Source organism: Corvus cornix, chromosome 6 (genome assembly GCF_000738735.6).
Source record: "Corvus cornix cornix isolate S_Up_H32 chromosome 6, ASM73873v5, whole genome shotgun sequence".
NCBI lineage: Eukaryota > Metazoa > Chordata > Aves > Passeriformes > Corvidae > Corvus > Corvus cornix.
The window spans coordinates 16,299,247-16,319,129 of record NC_046336.1 but is presented as its reverse complement, the minus strand read 5'-3'; the positions used below and the strand labels follow the sequence as shown (position 1 = coordinate 16,319,129).

Sequence of the window (19,883 nt, the reverse complement as noted above, 5' to 3'; positions counted from 1 at the left end):
GCATAAGGTGTTTTGGTTATTATTCTTACTGATGATTGGAACAAAATTAATCCAAGCCACATCCAGCAAAAACAACAACACTTGATTAGATGTTCCCGATTTAAGCCCTGAAGCTTAGCAGTGAAAGAATTTTAAAGGAACGGAACACACTTGAAAAATGTTTGATCAGTTCAGAGTTTTCATCATTCTGGCTTGCTTTCAGCAGTTACCTAAACAGAATCTGTTCCTAAAACTAGCTTGTTTGAGACCTGTCCTCTACGTAATTATTTCACAGAAAATGGATAGAGAATAGAACCACTAACAGCAGATAGTCTCGACTGCGCACTTGCGTACAAAATACCTTCGTATGATCTGCTAAGGAAACTTTTCCCTTATTCTATATTACACTTTGAATAATATCAATTCAACCTCTACATAACTGAAGCACCTACAGAATCTACAGCTTCACCAGTTAGTTTTGGTGAGGATTTGATTACTGACTCTACTGTGTGCCCTGAATATCCCTCATGATGAGAACATTTCGTGAATAGCAGATTTACTGTAGCAGCTATAATTTAGTTTGATATCCAAGATTTTTAGATTTCTAATGAAAACAAAATCCAGAAAATATACCTGTATTTAAAGGAAAACATACACATAGAAATGCTTAAGACAAATCAGAGAATACAGCAAGATTTACTAAGGCATCAGTCAAAAAGCTGTAATGGAACATCACAAAACTATTGTGATAATATTTTTGTATTATCTGTGTCAGCAGAGTACAGCAGCAAGAACCTAATAACAATATGGTCTTTCAAAGTGCTCTTAAAGCATTTTATCATCATTTATAAAGATACTTAACGAAGTTAATAAGAACAGTAAATTCTATGCTGTTACAAAGAAATACTGCAGTAATTCTACCTTGTAGTTCAAAATTCACAATGTAGAGAAAAATATTAAAAGGTCCTCTCACAAAAGAATATATGAGTGAACCAAGGACATTCATTGAAAGGGATGCTAAAAATGGAGAAAAATTATGAACTGGAAATAAAATAATGGATTACATAACAGGGTGAAGGGCAAAGCTAATACTCATAATTCACAACCATTCAACACTTGCACTTCATTATTAAAGAAATGGCTTAAAAGTATTTTAAGACATACTAAAAAAGTATTCACCGAAATTGGTCAAAAAGAGAGGGAGATGTTTAAGATGTGAAAATGAGTACGTCATTAACTGATGATGACCCAGTCAGTAACCTGCAGCCACTGGGAATGCTGTTCAGCAAATCCATGGCTCTTTTCACATGTCCTGCAGAGCACTGTCATGGTGGTCAGCTCCCTCGACTCTACCCCAACACAGCCAGAGCTGTGCTACTCCTCCTGAGGTTTCTGCATACAAAATATCATTTGATCTGTGTCCTGTTTACACTGCACAGAAACAGAGATGCGAAATCATAGTCGATGCCCTTGCTGTTATCCTTATGTGTATTCCTAGATAAAAACATGCACAATCTCTTAAATTTAAATTAAAAGAATTATTATTCTATTGCAGTTGGACTAGATTATCTGTAGGTCCCTTCCAACTGAACTATTTTGAACTACTGTATTGTATTCTACATATTATTTACATTTTTTTTCTTGTGGTTGGAATTAAAAGTGGACTATCTTCAAAGCTAGTATTAATAGCCATTTCTGAGAAATCCAGTATTATGGGCTAAGTATCATGGGTTGAGTGCTCACAGGACAAAAAGCATGTTACTTAACAGATATTTTAAAAGAACAACAAAAAAATCAGAGTAACATAAGATGTTTCTTCCACAAAGATTCTGCAATATCAAAGAAACAAGCAGTTGGAGACACACATCAGATGAAAGCTGTGGGAACCTCTAGAAGTCTGCCAATGCAGTTAGCCAAATTCACTGGGGGAGCACTTCGTGGATAAAAACTACAATGCACAACATGCAAAGGGATCCATGCAGGGAAGACACAGATGGCTTTCCTAATACATGTTTATTGTTTATTTTAGGGTGGATTCGTTTACGTTCTTTTTCTCTTCCCCCAGACACAGTCTTTTCTCAAGTTCTTTGGTGAATATGTACTGTAAATGTACAAAATGTTGAATTAGCATTTTTTCCTATAGGGTTAAAATACAACTCAGGAAGCCAGCCTGAAAAAAGGGAAGTCTGTAACCACAGAGGAATAAAATAAAATTATTACCATACAGGTTTATTTTCAGAAGGGAAGTAATTCAGCTCTTTTCTTCTGTAAACTATTTCCTCTCATAATTCAGGAAAAGTAAAACCAATCTCTCTACCCAGAAGAGCAGCAATCCTCTTAGTTACCCCAGTCTCACATTTTCTCCTAAGCTGCAATTTGAATGCAAGTTTTCCAGTGTAGTACAATACCTGTTTGGCAAAGTCCAAATACCATTGCTAAATTTACTGAGTAAAGAAAAGGACTCTGTAGTTTACAGAATTAAATGAAAGAAGGTATTCCTTACTCTAGAATGCAATTTCCAAATTTTAAAAGGTAATTTTGAAAGGCATCTTTCAATGCAAACATCTAATTATGCCAATTACCAGAAAATTTTCAAAAGGATTATAACAGCAAGCATCCTGAATAAGCTGATTTTTCTCATGAGGAAGCTGATGGGAAGCTAAGGGAAATTCATATGCTGTTTTGATAAGGGTTTAACATTAATTTACAACTTCCCATGATAGTAAGTCATGTTCATGATGTTATATAAGTATTATATCATGCCAGATTTCTTTTAATAAAGTATTGCTACTAGCCAGCTATTCTTAGCAAGGTTTCTGGAATCACAAATGCTGTGCCAGAAGCACAACTCAAAGGATGCTGAGAGGCATTTTAAAGGGGAAAAGAGAAATATGCACCAAACCCGGGTCAATATGATCAAAGTCCTACCACTGACATACAGAACACATCAAATGCACAGTCACAAAATTCATTGGCTATACCAAGGACTAAAGGACCGGTTACATCATGGGCTACCTCACCACCAGAAAAGTACTGTACTGCTGTGCAGTACAGACATGGCCAGGTGAGCTACCAGTGGAAATGCTGATATGCTTAATAAAACTCAGAAGTCCAAGAAACAATCTGTAGTACTGAGACAGCAAAAATATTATGCAGCTTAATGAAAGGAACTCATCACAATAACAAGAACTGCCAAAAAGTCAAAGCTGAAAAGATTTTGATTCTTTCTTTCGTATGTTTTTAAATTACAGAGTGGAGGAGCCTGTGTGATTTAAGCCTTAGAACTGAGATCTGTTCTATGATGCAGGAGTTTAAGCCAGAGAGGGATTAGTGGAATACAGCAGACAGCAGAGAACAGGGCAGGCGCATGTCTGGAAGCCAAAAGAAGTAAAACAATAGACTACACAAAGTATTAAATCAACCTTAACTTCATAATAGAGATCTAAACAATCTCAACATCTATGACTTGCCTCAATATTACTTACTTCTTCCAATGTCAAATATAAATGTTCTAAGTACTTATTTATCCTTGCAAGCTTTTTTACAACTTCACTAGTAAATTGCTATAGTTCTGCTTAGACTAAACCCTGCTATAAGCAACTATTTTCTATAATTGTTTTTGTTTACATCATTCGGGCATCATAAGGTAAATTAGCAAAAATATGTTTTTACAAAATCGTGTTCAAGTGAACAGAGGATAGCTATATGTATTATACTGCTGGAACTAGCTACCTTGTAAAAAAATGGAAGTATGTATTACATTTGGCTTTCACAGGATTAATACACTTGCTACATAAAAGCTATTCTAAACAGTCACAAGACTCCTTAATGAATTGTGTCTTTGTCATTAAGCTTCAGCAGATTATACTAGAAGGGGTGTTTGCAGTCCTTTCCTAACATGAAAACCTTCAAAGCTAGTGATTTTACCGTCTGAAAACCAACTCAAAGCTAGTACCTTCCTCAGATTTTAAGAAATCTCCCTTAACCTGAAGATTTCAAAAGCAATTAATTCCTTCTCTAAAAGTGCATAGTAAAAATTAGCTGTTCTCTTCCTTCCTTGTGGTGCTACGGCTACCTGTACAGCAGCTAAGGTTTTAAATGAAGTTAGGGCCAATCTTGTCAGCAATATTGTTAATATAGTAAAAAAATAAAACAGCTGGGAAAATAAAGCACATTCGTCTTTAAGACCAGCACAGTCCCTTCCAACTCAAATTATTCCACGACCATTACATGGCAGTTTAGCATTTTACCTTACAAACCTGACTTTAATAGAAAAGCAAGAAGCAGTCAAGTCAGCATACATATTATAGATCTATTGGAAATAGGAAGTATTCTACACAAAAAAATTGCAAATACTGTGTATGAAAAGTTTTGCTTTCCGAAAGTTCACGGCTCTGAAGAAATAAGATGGGACCCTAAAACTAAATGTTTTCTATGAGCTTTTAGGAGGTGGTGGTGGCAAAAACAGGTCCTCCTGAATAGATCATGGATAACATCAATAATACACAGTTACCTTTTCTGTATTTTTAAAGCCACAGACAAACCACAGAATATGCAAAGAGCTATAAAATTATTCCAGGCTTGAATAGTGAGACCCAGAAAAAGAGATCAGAAACGCATAACTTTAGTTCAATAAAGTGAAATTGAGAAGAGACTTGACTTTAGTAGATATGTAAGCACCTCCCAACAGGGGAAATATATCAGATTTTAAATAATGAAATCTAGCAGAAAAAATGCGTAACAAGAAATATGGTTGGTCCTTGATGACAGACAAACTCAAACTAGAAGTGTCACCCTTCTTTGTCTTGGAGTTTCAGCGACTACTGGGAAAAGCTGTGCATGTTCTCAGGCTTCTTCTGAAGGCTGTACAGTAGCACAGTCACCATTCAACTACTGAGCTTAGAATTGAGACAACTTAGAAGGATGTCAGACCAGCTAAATGTCTCCATTGACATTAGGCTTTGCAATTCTATGAGCTTTCTTACTTTCCCAAACAACATGCTGTTACTGCCCTCCTGTTTTCAAATTTGATGTACCATCATCCATGCAATCACTAAACCTTTTTTTTTCTTTCTCAAGCTTTCTGAAATATTTTCTAATATTTGATGTTCAAAAAAAGTTTTGGTTTTCAAAGGATCTGTCTGTTTCTTTCGAACAAAAAGAAGTATAATATTTGTCGGGTTTGGAAGTAAGCAGAAATCCTAGTTACTGACACAGTTCTAGTTCTATCTTTGCAAACAAGAATTCTAAATATATTTTTGTTTTTCCTTGATGTCTTTTTCAGGGCAATTCATTCTATATATGGTTATGGAAAATACCTGAAGATTTTTCTCCCAAACACTGAACTTGTATGCAAATCCTACCACCATCTTCCAGAAAACCAGTACCTGAAGCAGCACCTCTTCTTTTTTTTTTTCTTTTGTGTTCAATGCATATTTAAAAGATTTGTTAGTAGCTGTTAAGAGGTTTTATATTCACAAATCCTGTACCTATGAGGTAGACATGAACTATATGATTAATTTGATTCCTTCTACTTCATGGCAGTTACAGAACTGCACACTATGAAGATCTAAAGCCTAGAAGAAAATTCTACTTTTAAGGTTCTTTTTTTTTTTTCAAATTGAAAACACTTTAATTCAAATAACAAGAAAACTACTTCATGGTGCTTTAAAGTATGATACCACAAGTAAGCTCTAAAATGTTAATTACATTTTATCACCCAAGTGCTACACCAACACAAAACCAGAACTACCTCTTCTCAGCAAATATGACAAAAGCGTTCTTTTTAGGTATAGCTATTTTCAGAATCAAGTATCAAAGATTAACAATGTTTCAAATCGGAATTCTTCTGAATTCCAACTTGAAACTTCTAGAAACTCATAAGCAGAGCAATTTATTTGAAAAAAGCATATAAGAATTTTTAGAGTAAGTTATGCACATTTATGATACTTCAACAATTACTCTGTTTTTAAAAGGAAATATCTATATTAAAGAAATTTTTCACAGAATCACAGAATATGCTGAGTTGGAAAGGACCACAAGGATCATCCAGTCCAACTCCTGGCCCTGCACAGGACCACTTTGCTCTATTTCTCTGCAGAGCTCTGCAATTTAATTTTGAACAAGCAAATACAGGTGAACAGCTCCAGGTCAAACCTTGTCTAAAGCTAACAGTAACATAATTAAAGGCATTTAAAGCAATAGTTTTTCCAGACAGAGAATTCTTTCTCCCATCTCAAAGAAAAATGCTCTCAGAAGACACCACTCCTGCCTGGGGATAAGGGTGAAGAGAGGAGACCTAATGCAACAGCATCAGATCGAACCCTTTTCTAGAAGATCTCAACACTTTACAAAGAAAGCTGAAAATGTGCATGAAATCTGTTGCACTAAGTCTGTAGGAAATGTAGACAAAAATATGTAATTACTGTATAATTGTGCAAAGCCCTTAAAATTAAGCTCAAGAAAAAAATCAAAGTACTTTTAGCATAAAATTGTATCCTAGTTCTTCTACTGTTGCTTTGAAACATTTTCAATTTGCGCTTGATAAATCTTCCTGGCAAATTACTTATTTCAGAATTACTAAAATATGTAGCAATGCTTTTATATACATAACTAGTATTTCAAAAGCAAATACTTAAACATTCGAAAACTATGTCAATATGAAGCCCCTGAAATAAAAGCTAAACCAATTACGCCCTAAGAAAATGCCCAAATCAGCTTAATTTTTAGAAAAATGGTTACACCATTCTGCCTCAAATCAAAGCTAAGAACATTACCAAACAGCCAAAAGGCAGTGTCTGGGTTGGAATTAACTAAAATAATTTTCATTGCCTTTCTAGTAATACTTCTAAGTATCTCAGATTTGCTATCAGTGACTGAATAAAGACATCAAAAACACCACTGTTTTGCAATTAATACAGATACACTTGGTATCAGGGAGTTTTTTTCTGTGCTATCTAAATCACTGAGGTGAAAATAACAGTGTTGACAACCAAGACAACCTTCCTATTGCAATGGGGTACTATTACCTTGAATGGTGAATGTTTGTCATAGCCTTTAGCTAACAGCCAGATTAGGGAAATGGGAGGGTTAGCACATAAAAGACATTCCTTTCACAGAGTAAAATATTATGAACCTTCATTAAAGTTACAGATGCCAGTTTAAAAAAACGTGCAAACAGAGGTGTTTCTTTATGACCAGTTAGTAGCAAAGCATTGCTTTTACATGCTGCTGTGCATTTGTGCCACTCAGAAAAGAAAAAAAAGGTGAACTCCCTTAAGCAACCATGAAACAAAAATTGATTCCAAGTTTTAAACTTGTATACTGAAGATACAGGGAGAAAAGCTCACTAAAGAAAAAAGCAGCAGTGCATTTACATTCAAAAACATATTACTAACTTACAACATTTGAGTAATTTATGTACTTTAGGAAAAAAATACTTTTACCTTGTTCTAGAACCTTAAAAAGTACTGAAATTCATATTTTGTCCAGCAAAAAAAAGACACTTCTTTTTTGTAGAATAAGAAACAAAGGAATGTCCCACAACATAATTTAACATTGAAATAGTTGCAATGTGAACCGGATAAATGCAAAGCATTTTGCCTAAATTAATTGAAATGTTGTATTCCATTTCAAACAAGTTGAAATACAAAATACACAGTCACAACATTATTTCATATTCCTTACTTCCCTTTCCACCTAAAAACACTTTTGTGTCCTTAAAGCACTATTATTAAATGCAGCCATTATAGATCTAATATTAGATTAGAAAACTGTCACCCAATTTACTTCTCTGGAAATAAAACTACCACTTTGATTAAACTCCCCGCATATAATCAGGGCCACAGATGGGCAAATCTTACCAGCAAATGTACCTTCCATTGAATCTTAGATTCCTCCTAAAATGCCAGGAGAGCAGGTACTTTCAGTACCATAAAAAGTCTCCACACTGCACTTGTCCAAACTAACAGTCAGGCAACAGCTGCTCAGTTTAAAGCTACAAACTGTGGCAAAATGCATAACTGACATGCCTTGTGTAAGCCATGAAGAAGACATGCATTTGGCTGGCTCACTGAAAGGTCAGATTTCCCACCTCCCCAGATAAAAGCTGAAACACTAGGATTCAAATGGAAGGAAGTTTAGAAATTAAGGATGAGCATACATCCCGCTAAGACTAAAAGCATTTGATTTTGACAGCAGAGTTATAAACAAGAGTGATTTTAATTCTGCTGCATTTTTGTCTTTTAATATATTAAGAAATAAGTTACCCTACACTCAGGCTTTTGTACAAGTTATATTTATAACAGTGTTGTTTAAACAGCCCAAAAGTAATAAACGGAATTACTTTTGTTTTAGGAAACTTCATCTGAAGCATTACAAAAAACACAACATGGGTTTCTTTATTAGCAAATGCCCTACCTTTACAGCTATTATGCTCTCTGCACTAACGACTCTAGTAAAAGGCAATAGCATTAGCTTTAATGGGACAAAGGGCTATGACTTAGGCAACCATCCAAAAAAGTTTCTTTGAGAGGCAAAGTAAAGGAAAACCTCCCTGAGGCTTCCAGAAATGTGATTAACCGTAAAGAAATTACAAATAGGGGGAATTAAAAAGACAGCATAGTCCTCACATTGCATCTACGTTCAGAAAGTAAGTAGACACAAAACGCCTGCCTTCATCTCACAGTCATTATCTGGCTCTGGCATTTTTATCACTTCTTTTCTTCATTCTAACCTTACGCTTGTCTACACACAGTTTACATCACTTTTACAAGCAGCAGGACTACATCACTGAAAAGTTAGTTATGAAATTTGCTAGAGTACACAAGACTGAAAACCAATATGCTGCCACAAGAAAGCTTTCTCCATTTCCCCAGGAAGTCTGAGAGAGAGGTCTGTGCAGAACTGGAATGCGAGCAGTACACTCAGAGACACTCTGTTTATACGGTGAATATACGTCTTGTCTGAAAAATCTCTACTGAAGGAATGACCATGGGACCTGGCCAACACACCATTATTTTTTCATTGACAACACAAGCATATTATTTCTTAATTGGAAGAATGACAATTCAGTGTTGTATCCAACTTCCAGCTGGAAACTAGGACACTTAGATTTTTTAAAAATTCATGTTAAATATGATAATGTAAGGATGCCCATGGAGATGGAATAGAAAAATTTAAAATTAATTTTATTTATAAATATCAATTTTATTAATGCTATCTCACTACAAATACACAAAATAAACCATCAAATTAAATATTTCTCATCATTATAGGGTCAATACTAAAGTATTTTTCACTAGTCATAAAAGCAAGTATTTGAAAACACAAAGAAAAATATCTGAATGTCTTTGATTCTGCTAAGTAAACTGTAGAGTATTTCTTAGAATTTAACAACAACAAAAAAATGTGTCTGGAGAGAAATAAAACAGCATTATCCTACAAAACTTGACTTTCTCTCCTAGTTTGTTTCCTAAAACCAAAACTTCAAGAGATGACTTCTGAGTCATCTTGATGCTTGAGTCCTTGGGGTTTTTTGCTCATGATTGACATGCTAACATAAACATACAAAAAATTTCCATTCTACACTTTAAAAGTTCCCATGGACACTACTTTTACAAGGTCCATTCAAACAAATGTTCAGACCTTTGAAATAATAAACAATAATAAGCATTTCAGGGATTAACTATCTGCACTCAGAATCCCATTTCTTTTTTTTTCAGAAGAGTAGTCGTCATAAAAAAAATAACAAATTTGCTTTTAAAACTAACATCATTTTGCACAAACTTCTGCTCTCTCAGTCTTCATCCAGATATTAGCATGTCCTTTATTACCTTCCTCACAACAAACCTCTAACAACACAAACTCATTCTATGTATTTAAGCTGTTCTTTTTCTTGTGTTAGAAGTAACAGCTATAGACTCCCAACAAAATATTGCTGTAAGCTGAGACTCAGATACACAGGTTAAAGGATTATCAGTACCAAAACTATCACACAGTATGAGTGGAACCAAAATCTATATAAAATCATCTGAAACTCAGTTCTGTTTCTTAATGGCTTACCCCTGTACACAGGTTAGGATATCCAGATCCATACAGACATGTACCTTGAGTATGATAGCTATTACATACAAAGGCGGAATTTTACAGATGAAAATATATTACATTTTTTTATTTAGATTACTTACACTGGTTAACTTCGATCTACTGCCTGGTTCAATTATGTGTCTATCTTGCAGTAATACAGCTTACTGAACCTGGAAAGAAGACTGTAAGGACAAGACAAGCTATGCTGGTAGAATTTGTATCTTTGTCCCTATAATGTATTAAACATGTTGGATTAAAGGAAGTTTTTGTTAAATTAATGTTGTCAAGGATCCTCCTTAAGTCTTTCTCCCACTACCCTTGGTGTGACCAATATGGCTGTAACTGGGCCTGGCCGAAGGGTGACAGGTCCAGGAGACTGACCTCAGTGATCTTTCCCTTCTGTCAATTTGCAGGGACAATCATTGTAGCCAGCTCCAGACGGTCTCACGTGTCCCTAGACTTACAGCTGTCCTCCAAAATCCTTCTCCTCCTTCCTGACATCTCAGTCTTGATCTGTGCTTCCTGCCATGTCACTCTTCTTTCTCTTCCTAACCAGATGACCTGCACTTGTTCCTGCTCTTCCTGACCTACATCCTGGAGGCAACACAGCAGGCATGAAATCCTTCTTTCCTGACTCACACCCTTGCCTCAGGCCACATTATCTACATACAGTCTGACCTATCTCCAGTATTTGATTTCTTCTCCTACAGTGCATTGCCTGGCTCATCTTCTTACCACAGATTCTCAGCCTAAGACACATTTTGTCTTTTCAGGTCTTAATGTCAGCTCATTTGGCTTTATCCCTCATTCTAAATGGTCTTAACCTTTGGGCCCAAACACACACCAACTAAATCATGCTGGCCTTTCTAAATCTATGTACCTCAAGCTTGTTATGACCCATTACTCCGACATATAGCTATCAGACAACTGCCCCAATTTCAGGGATCCTGGAATTTTCCCAATATTGTAACAATACACTTTGTGCAAAGGGTGCAAGAAATAGCAGTGGGAAAAGCCACAGAGACTTGGGCACCTGTTTGCTGTGCAGTCTTGCAGATGGCAAAGTCTGATTACAGATAAAGGGTAATCACTAAATTCTGTGGTATGAATGAAGTAGGTTTGTTTAAGATCAATGCAGTCTGCCTCCACATTCACGACAAATTAGTTTCCTTATGTTCTTGGTCAAAACCTGCTACTGTCTATTTAACAAGTCCTGCCCAGCTTTCTCTGGAAGAGGTAGTCCGATTTATATCACAGAGAGTGGCATCAGACTCATCAATTCTAGAAGATGCTAAAGTCAAAGAATATTGATACAAAATGTTTGCAGTCTGCTCCATCTTCAGACACCTCCTTCTACTTTCCTTCCCTTTATCTTAGACTACAAATTGAATTAAATTGGGGTGGAGGGAGGAGTACAAGTTTCTTTCAAATGATAACTCTATCAAATGTAAAGTACAAACATTTTCACATACTCTATTTCCTTCTTTTTTTCACTTTCTGCATAAAAATGTCAATACCATATGAACTGTGACAATGACTGGCCCTTCAAATATGACTCCAGTGAAAGTTCTGGCCCATTCACAACTATGAGCAAACTTCTGTAACAATCAATTTGTAAGACACAGAACAGGCTGAAAAGCAGGATTTCCTTTCGACAGGAAAAAAAGCTGGCTTCAATCCAAATCCCACTGAAAGACACTCTCAAAACTTTTTACTAACCAAAAACTCTGAGTTACATACAGAGGTACTAAAACAGTGCAGGATAAATGTCTTCAGTGTTCATATGTGAAAATTATGTTCTCTGTAGCAACAAAGATGCTGACAAGGATGTGAATGTCACTGACCAGCTGTGGGAACTCCAGGCATCTCTGGTTCCCGGAGTCCACTCTCAGACTGTCCCTGCGCTACCGGGACCGGAGTCGCAGCCCCTCAGTCGGGAGCCTGACGGCTCTGTGAGCCGTCTGAGAGGAGGGATTGCAGGCTCCCTGCTCCAGGCCCAAGACAGGACTCTCCTACACAACAAGCCTACATGAGTTTCTGAAAACTCTCAGTCTCAGATCCATGTGACTGGGGATTCTGGCTTAGGAGGTCTGGTATGTTTGGAAGCCTTCTGTGGAACTAACAACACTGGCTGATCTGCCCACAAAACCATCCTAGCCCTGGGGACTCAGAGCATTTAAGGTCCTTAGCTACCAAGCAAAACCTTAGAAAACTATTCCCTGGAGTTGGACTGCTTGTGACTGCAAGGTTCATTGCTCAGGTCACTAAGTAACCCCTGAAGGACTGAACACAAAGAACTCACTAAGTGCTTGGTGCTAGGGAGACAGAAATCCAGGAGGCTATCCCAGTATTAGGGACTTGCTGTTTGCAGGATCCCTATTTCCAGGGCAGATATTACGTAAAAGCCCTAACTAAAGAGAGTATAAAGTTTTTGAGAAGTCTTCCTTTTTGAGAAGTCTTCCTTTTGAATCATGAAGGCACTCCCCATTAAAGTAATGGGCTCCTCTTTAAATAGACTGGGCAAGAGAGTGCTGAACTTTGTCTCCAAAAATTGCAAACATTTTGAAAGAAAAGTAGTGGAATACTGTCTCATCCAGAAAAGGTTCTCCAAATACAAATTCAACAGCCCTTGAGATCTTTTCAAGACTTGATGATACAGACTGGTTCTAATTAACAAATTTACTTCTGCTTTGGAAGCTTTTTAACAACTGTCTTGAAAATCATTTGAACTGCAGTAATATTTACTCTTCAGTTGACAACTGATTTGGAGTTACAGTGCCTGTCTTCCCAAGAAGTCATTAAATGTGACAGAGCCCTACTTTCATGGAAAGGGCTAAACACCTGCCTGCTGATTGCAGGTAGTGAATTAATTATTTATTTTCGCTTTGCTTGCGCACACAGCTTTTACTTTATGTATTAAACTCTCTTCAACTGAATTTTTCAATGAATTTTTGCACTCTTACCCTTCTGATTCTCTTGCCATCCCATTGTAGGGGAGTGAGTGGCAGCACAGTGCTACCTACTAGGGTTAAACAACAGCAACTATTAAAGCACAATAGGATCAATATAGTCCCTTTTCAATGCCTCCAAACTACTGAGTGAAGTGCTCCCATGACATTCTGTATCCTGTGATAAATCCTCCATTGCATTTGATGACAGAGCTCTTACTGATGTGAATTAAAAATTCTCAGGTTTAGATGAGATTAGCTTATTGACGTTAAATCCAGCCATGGAGAGGATGCTGGACCGATGAAAATAACCTTCTTATCAATCTGTATGGACAGGACAATTTCTCAAAAGGTACACACCCAGGAATAATGACCACAGCTCTGAATTCAGAATATGGTTGGGTTCCTTGCTAATGTGAATGACTCAGCCACATCCCCAGGTAACACTCCATAAACGTTTTTAGAGAGGACTCTGTCATTTCTCAGCTATAATAGACCACCACAACATAACTAAACAGGAAGCTTCCACACTCAGAAAACTTCAATATCCTAAAGCTGCAGCACATCTCTTCCTCACCAGAGACCAGTAGAGTAAATCATGCCTAGACCACTACAGTAAATCCAAGCTCTACCATGTACACAGGCTATCAGTGGAATCACAAACTGAGTTCAAAATCCTGTCTTTTATCTTAATGTCTTACATCCTTTGGCTCAGAATCCAACAATATACACCATGTAATACTGTCGGCACAGATATCCCCAAACTAGTGCAAAGTGTGCTAGTACATAGAGTACACAGAGCACTCATGTGCACTCGCTAGCTCAAGCTCCATAAAAAGATAAAGCCATATTAGCAGCTCAGTGAGCCTAACTATTGCTGCTGCTTCCAGTTCCAGAACTCAGTTCCAAAGCACACGCCTTCCGAGCTGTTGCAGGAATGTCCCTGTCCATTTGTCTAAAGCACTCATGTCCCCAGAACAAATACAAACCAAACAAAATAAAAAGGAAAACCCTAACAAAATAGGACACTATACTATATATATCTGTCTCTTACAGACAATGAGGGTATATGAAGCTTAGTAGTGCTGCTCAAGGTACTACTGAAATTCATTCAGATGCTACAAGTTTGCCATCTGTACCTGTTATTCTTAGATATTTTACTGCCTCTCTCTGCCCTTTGATTCACCTAGAGAGAAACTAATTGAAACAAGAAAGGGCCACTCTTTGGGATAAAAGACAGCCATATCTGAGGATAAACTATACCTTTATTTGTCTGTAAAAATGAAGTCAGTATCTGCATTAGCTAAGGAACCACGCTGATTTTGCACTTATTTTGTCAAATTCCTGTAAAATTTTGGGCAAGCCATAATATCCACATGCATCACTTCTACCATGGTATGACTGAGATACTATATCCTTTAGTTATGGTTTATCAGATGGTGATAAATCTCCAACTGCTTGAGTAACTTATGAAATATTCTAGGCATTAATTAAAAATTAATCAATAATGTAGGTACTATTCTATACAAAACCATCTTTTAAAGCACAGAATTTGTACCAAGAAGGCTTTATTTAACTTCCAAAACTGACTAAACTAAATCACATTAAGGATACTCTTGCTACATAAGAAGACGATCAGCATGGAAGTTTAGCATGCAACATCCATTTTCCAAAAGGCATTTTCCACGTAGACAATACCCACGTTATTTGAAATGATTCAATACTAGAAAGATGATGGACCCGGGAGAAGACCACCAATACATCAGTAACGAAGTGTACATACTTCACAACACAGTGCTATGCTGACAGGTACTTGTATAATGACAACAGTAATAACCAAGTAGAGCATACACTTCTTTCTCCAGTTCTGAACCAAGCCAGCCCATGAGCAGGAGCACTTGGTAAATGAGAAAAACTACACATAGGAACACGCTAAAAACAATGGCTTGGGCATTAAATTTGGATGCAGGCAGAAAAGATTCCAAGAAAAAAACCTGAAAAGGTGTTTGTTTTGTAATAAGACTCTTTTCAGTTTAACTGCATTTTTACTTTAGTAAACTAAGATAGCTAGTCATTATGACACATCAATGATTGCAAAGGAAAATATCTGAAAACATGAAAACCTTTTTTATCTGTTAACTTCATATGAGTATATAAACTACAGAATACTATACAGTATTAATAATTCTGCAACTCATTCTATAATTAAAGCAGAGATAAAAAAAATATATCTTCATTACCTTTAAGCATTGTTCTTCCAGTTGAGCCTCCAAAGATATTTAAAAGACCGCTTCTTGCTCCTAACGATGTAGTTGCTTCTAGCAAAGCACCAGTTATATAGTTAGAGAGTGCAGTCCTCTGTAAAGTGGCACGATACTGACAGTAAGCACCTCTTACACATGGTTTTACACACAAACCATCTCCTTCGCATATACAGTCTGTAACAAATGTTGGGAGCTTTCTCAGAAGATGAGGAATATATTCAAAAATATCTTCTGCTCCTTCCTCTTCTTCTCTCACTGTACTGAAGATCTGTGGAGAATGCAAAAGCATGGACCGTTAGTTCATTTGCTTAGGATAACACATTGAATATAAAACAATTCCAAATGACCACAACTTCTTGCGAAGTTCAATGACCTGCAACATCTACTTATCCAAAACTGGTTTTTGAGGATTTTGTGTTAGGCTCCCGAACAGGATATTTAAGTAAGATGTCATTCTGGCTTTCAATCTATGGTTAAAAGCATTCTAAGGATAACTATTAGACTAAAAAAACCTCACATCAATATACCTCATCAGCATTTAAAATATAGAATATGCAGAAATTTGTTTATAATAGTATTAAATCTATTGTACTTCCAGAAAATCTTAGAGGTATCAGTAGCAGAAAAAACAGATCAACTCAGAGCTGGCACTTTTTCTTACTGAGTGGGTGGGGTTTTGCAAACAGAAATGGCTTTAATCCCTCTGAACCCTCTTTCAAAATGTTCCGGTGTCACGTTTATTGCGTTAAGTCCAGCCTACCCACAGGTCCCCTATCTTATATTGGTTTAGTACTCTTTTTCCAATATTTGTGATAACACATTAATGAACTTCAGCCTGTGGCTTAGCAACTAAGTAGTGTTTGCTTATTTAAAAGAGTCTAACGATCAAAGCAAGAATCTGGAAGAAATCTCTTCATTTAGTATACAAGGGGAGACTTGATTCTTTGCATTCTTCTATGTTGACTTATTCATTAACATTAATAATTTGTTTCAGTGATCTGTGCTTCGTAATTACAAAGTGTAAACTACCAAACTAAAAATTAACACAGGGAAAGGTCAGTACAACTGCCACCAAGACAGGTGCTGAGAAAATTTTCATGAGGTTGTTCCCCACCAGTCTTGGACGAAGTCTCAGAAGTAAGCTGATAGTTTCATGACAGTTTTTTTCAATTAATGCCTTGTTTCTTGTTGCCACCCTTTCCCACATACAAACAAAATACAGCTATCCATCAACATGGCAGAAACTGCAGCGAGTCCTACAAAGCAAGCACGTGTGCTCAGTCAAACGATAAGAAACTGTTTGCACAGTCTGTGCATGCCACATGTCAGAGGCACCGGCACCCTGCCCACAGGACGCACACGTGCCCAGCCACAGATCCAAGGAGGGAAGCGGCTCCCGGTACAGGGATCTCACACCCATCCACTTCTGCCCTGAGACTGGCATTTACCCTGCCACATAAAAGAGGAGGGATCAAAATCCCTGCTCCCATGAGGGATCTGACCCTCCACTAACAGAAGAGGTGAACAGTGCTGTACTTCTTTCATCCGCGTAAACAAATTGCAGAAAATCAAACACAATCCAATATATTAAGTACATATTTGTTGTCTTAGCCTTAATTTTTGTATTAACCATGTTTGGGAGAAACCAGTAAAATTTTATATTATAAGAATTCATTAACTAGTAATGTAATTCAACGATTTGAAAAAGAACCCTGACATATTTGTTAACATAAAAAAAGAAACTTTCACATGTTGACTATGGCTATATATAACGCTAATTCCATTAAAAGAGAGCTTCTGTGATGCACTACACCATGAAATGCTGTGGCATCTTTTTTCTCCTCTCTCTGCAACTTTTCCAAAATTTATTTGATCTGAGGTTTCTAGAAATATTACACCTGCATTTTTATCCTCTTTTCTTTGCTATCTGGCAGTTTTATGGACTTTTAGACTGTCAGTACAGACACATTTCCACCTTAGTTCAGAAAGAAAACGTGCTCTTACAGCATGCCTTACCTGAACAGGATGTGCATAGACCTTTTATTTAGCTAACTGTCTGCAAGTACCTTTTCAAAAGGTGTACTGTGAAATAGTGAACCATTGGACTATGAGCGTGTCATGCACAGCAGACATAATTAGTCTTTCAGCTTGTTTAAAAAAATATTTAGTTAATGAATATAATTTAACTTCTCAAAACTGCAGTTACCATCCAAAATATTTTTAAAATTGGGTTCTGCAACTTATAAAGGCATGTTCTGTTGCCTACACAACTAAAATTTCTTTCAGCTGCCAAAGCAAAGAAACCATTTGTTGACAGAAATAGGCGACAGTGTTTTGCTGGAGAGATTATACATAGAATAATGGTGTTAATCTCTTCTGTGTAAAGTAGACTTCAGGGCACTAGCTGTCTCCAAAGACTCTGCACGTCACATAACATTTTCAAATTTTGTTTTGATGTGTTAAAGTTCTGAGCGTGTTACCTCTGCTGCACACAGATGAGGTTACGAAAAAATGTGAATACTTATCAGCCCCTGTAAAAGAACTGAAACAATCAGAATAGCCACAAATCCCTCAGGTAACTGATAGGGGAAACCACCTTTCAGAGAGATTGCACCAGACAATTGGGGAAACTTAATCTTGCCTGGGAGACAAAGAAGTTTATTCCAAGCCAGGGTTTATAGTTCATCCTAGCAGACTCCAGATCCTATTGATCCACATCACTACCAAAGAATGACTAATGTAATTAAAAATGAATGTAAACCAAAAAGAGGAAAATGCAGCACTAAACTGACAGCTACCCATCAAAAAACAAAGTCTCACTTTTGCCTTACATATCAAATTAAAGATTTCAAAACCATCTGCAGTCTGATGTTGCCAAGTCTCACCTACTGCATATAAAACAGTAATTCAAAAGAAACTCAGGACAGCATCCGAATCTAAAAGTGCTGTGATATTAAACATTCTAGAATGAGCATACAACACTTTTAAAATAAGAACTGAGATGAAACAGGAAACTACATATACTAATACACCAGTATTTCAATCAAAGTATACTATGGCTTCAAGAGATTTTTACTTTCTTCTATTTTTTAAGGAGATTTTAACGGAAAGTAAAAGGAAAATAAAAATTACCTGCAACATACAATATTTCTGATTTCTACAGGAGAAAAATGTCCTCCAACTCAAAAATGGAAATTAGCATTAAAATAAAGATTAAATTCAGGCAAAATTCCATCCTTGTAGCTTTACAACCAAGTCCATATTTGGAAAATACATGGAAACAAAATAGATTTTTCAGCTCTTAAAAATGTATGCAATAAATCATCAAAACTTTTTGAGGGACTTCTAAAAAGTCCCTCAGTTTTGCTTCAAGTAACTTAAAATGGTATCTGCAAGTTAACTTATTGATAACCTTCAGGCAATAAAACTTTCTTACAGTGACAACAGACATATTTTGCCAGGATACTAAAATTATCTTTAAAAATAACTGTAAGAACAAGGAACTTATGCTAGCCTTGAAACTATTCCTTATTTTTCTCTTGCAATCTTTTTTTCTGTTTAATCATCAAGCAATTGCAAATTGCAATATGTCCTTTTCTCCACGACATTACTATAGGTTTACTGTGTAGAAATGGTGGAAATCTAAACACTGCAGCTATTTATTGCCCAGTTTATGACAGATATTCCCCCAAAATGAAGCTGGAGTTCATGGATGCTGCTGTACTGGAAATATCAGATATAGCAGTTCATAAGAAATAAAAGTGATTTCTTACTTAAACTTACATGTACCTCTTACTGTAGTCTTTTTTTGTTTCTCTTTTCATATTTTGTTCTGCCTCAGGTATTTAGCTTAAAACTTGGAGGCATGTTACCATATTGCCAAACATTTAGCAGCTGCTGTGCTTATGAAACCCAGAAACAGGAATTACGAACAGACAAAAAATGTCCCATTATTAGGAAGCAAGCTTAATTTCTCTCACTTTATTAAAATAACGAAGAATATGTGTACCCAAGAATTTCATTGCAAAGAATGGTCATGAAAAACTATGCTTATTGCTAGTACACTGTAAAAATATGAGAAAATAGGGTGTAATAGAGCTTTAATACTTCACTGCATCTGTCCAAACTCTCTCTAAACATATCTATAAAGATATCCTGAATGATGAAGATGAAATACTGAAACGTAGCAGGTGTGTGCACGTGCTCAGTTGGTTTGGCATATTTCAGTCTGATTTCCTGGCTGTTCACCGACATAGCATTTCTATGATGGAGGGCTGCTGATAGCAGCCTGCCTTCATTTGCTGCACACTTTAAAAGCAATTTTAAATGCCTGTAAGCCAGAATGGTATATCAAGTAATAACTCTCAGGACAGCATGTGTTGAAGATCAGTTAAATATCTCCTTTGAAAACACAAAGGTTTTACAGAACATACAAGCCTAAACACAATTAACATCACAGGAAATGCTGCTCTTTTCAAATTTGTTCTGCTCCAAGAAAAATTACATTAAAATGAGGAAACTCTGATGGTGATTTTTCATTTTGGCCCTGCAGGTTTTTCAGAAGAAAACCCTTACCAATACTGATCAAATGAAGCTAACAGTGATC

General features: G+C 36.4%; 1 protein-coding gene across 4 annotated transcripts in view; it reads right to left on the bottom strand.

The window, feature by feature from the left end:
- PLCE1 (phospholipase C epsilon 1) overlaps positions 1 to 19,883 on the bottom strand; it is a 146,793-nt gene that overhangs the window by 59,579 nt on the left and 67,331 nt on the right. For 3 of the 4 annotated variants that reach the window (XM_010410588.4, XM_039553593.1, XM_039553594.1), the window contains exon 3: positions 15,254 to 15,545. In XM_010410588.4, the coding sequence (XP_010408890.3) occupies positions 15,254 to 15,545 (292 nt within the window). Of the gene's footprint in view, positions 1 to 7,841; positions 7,934 to 15,253; positions 15,546 to 19,883 lie in introns of those variants that run through there. The other variant, XM_039553595.1, reaches the window with a different exon arrangement.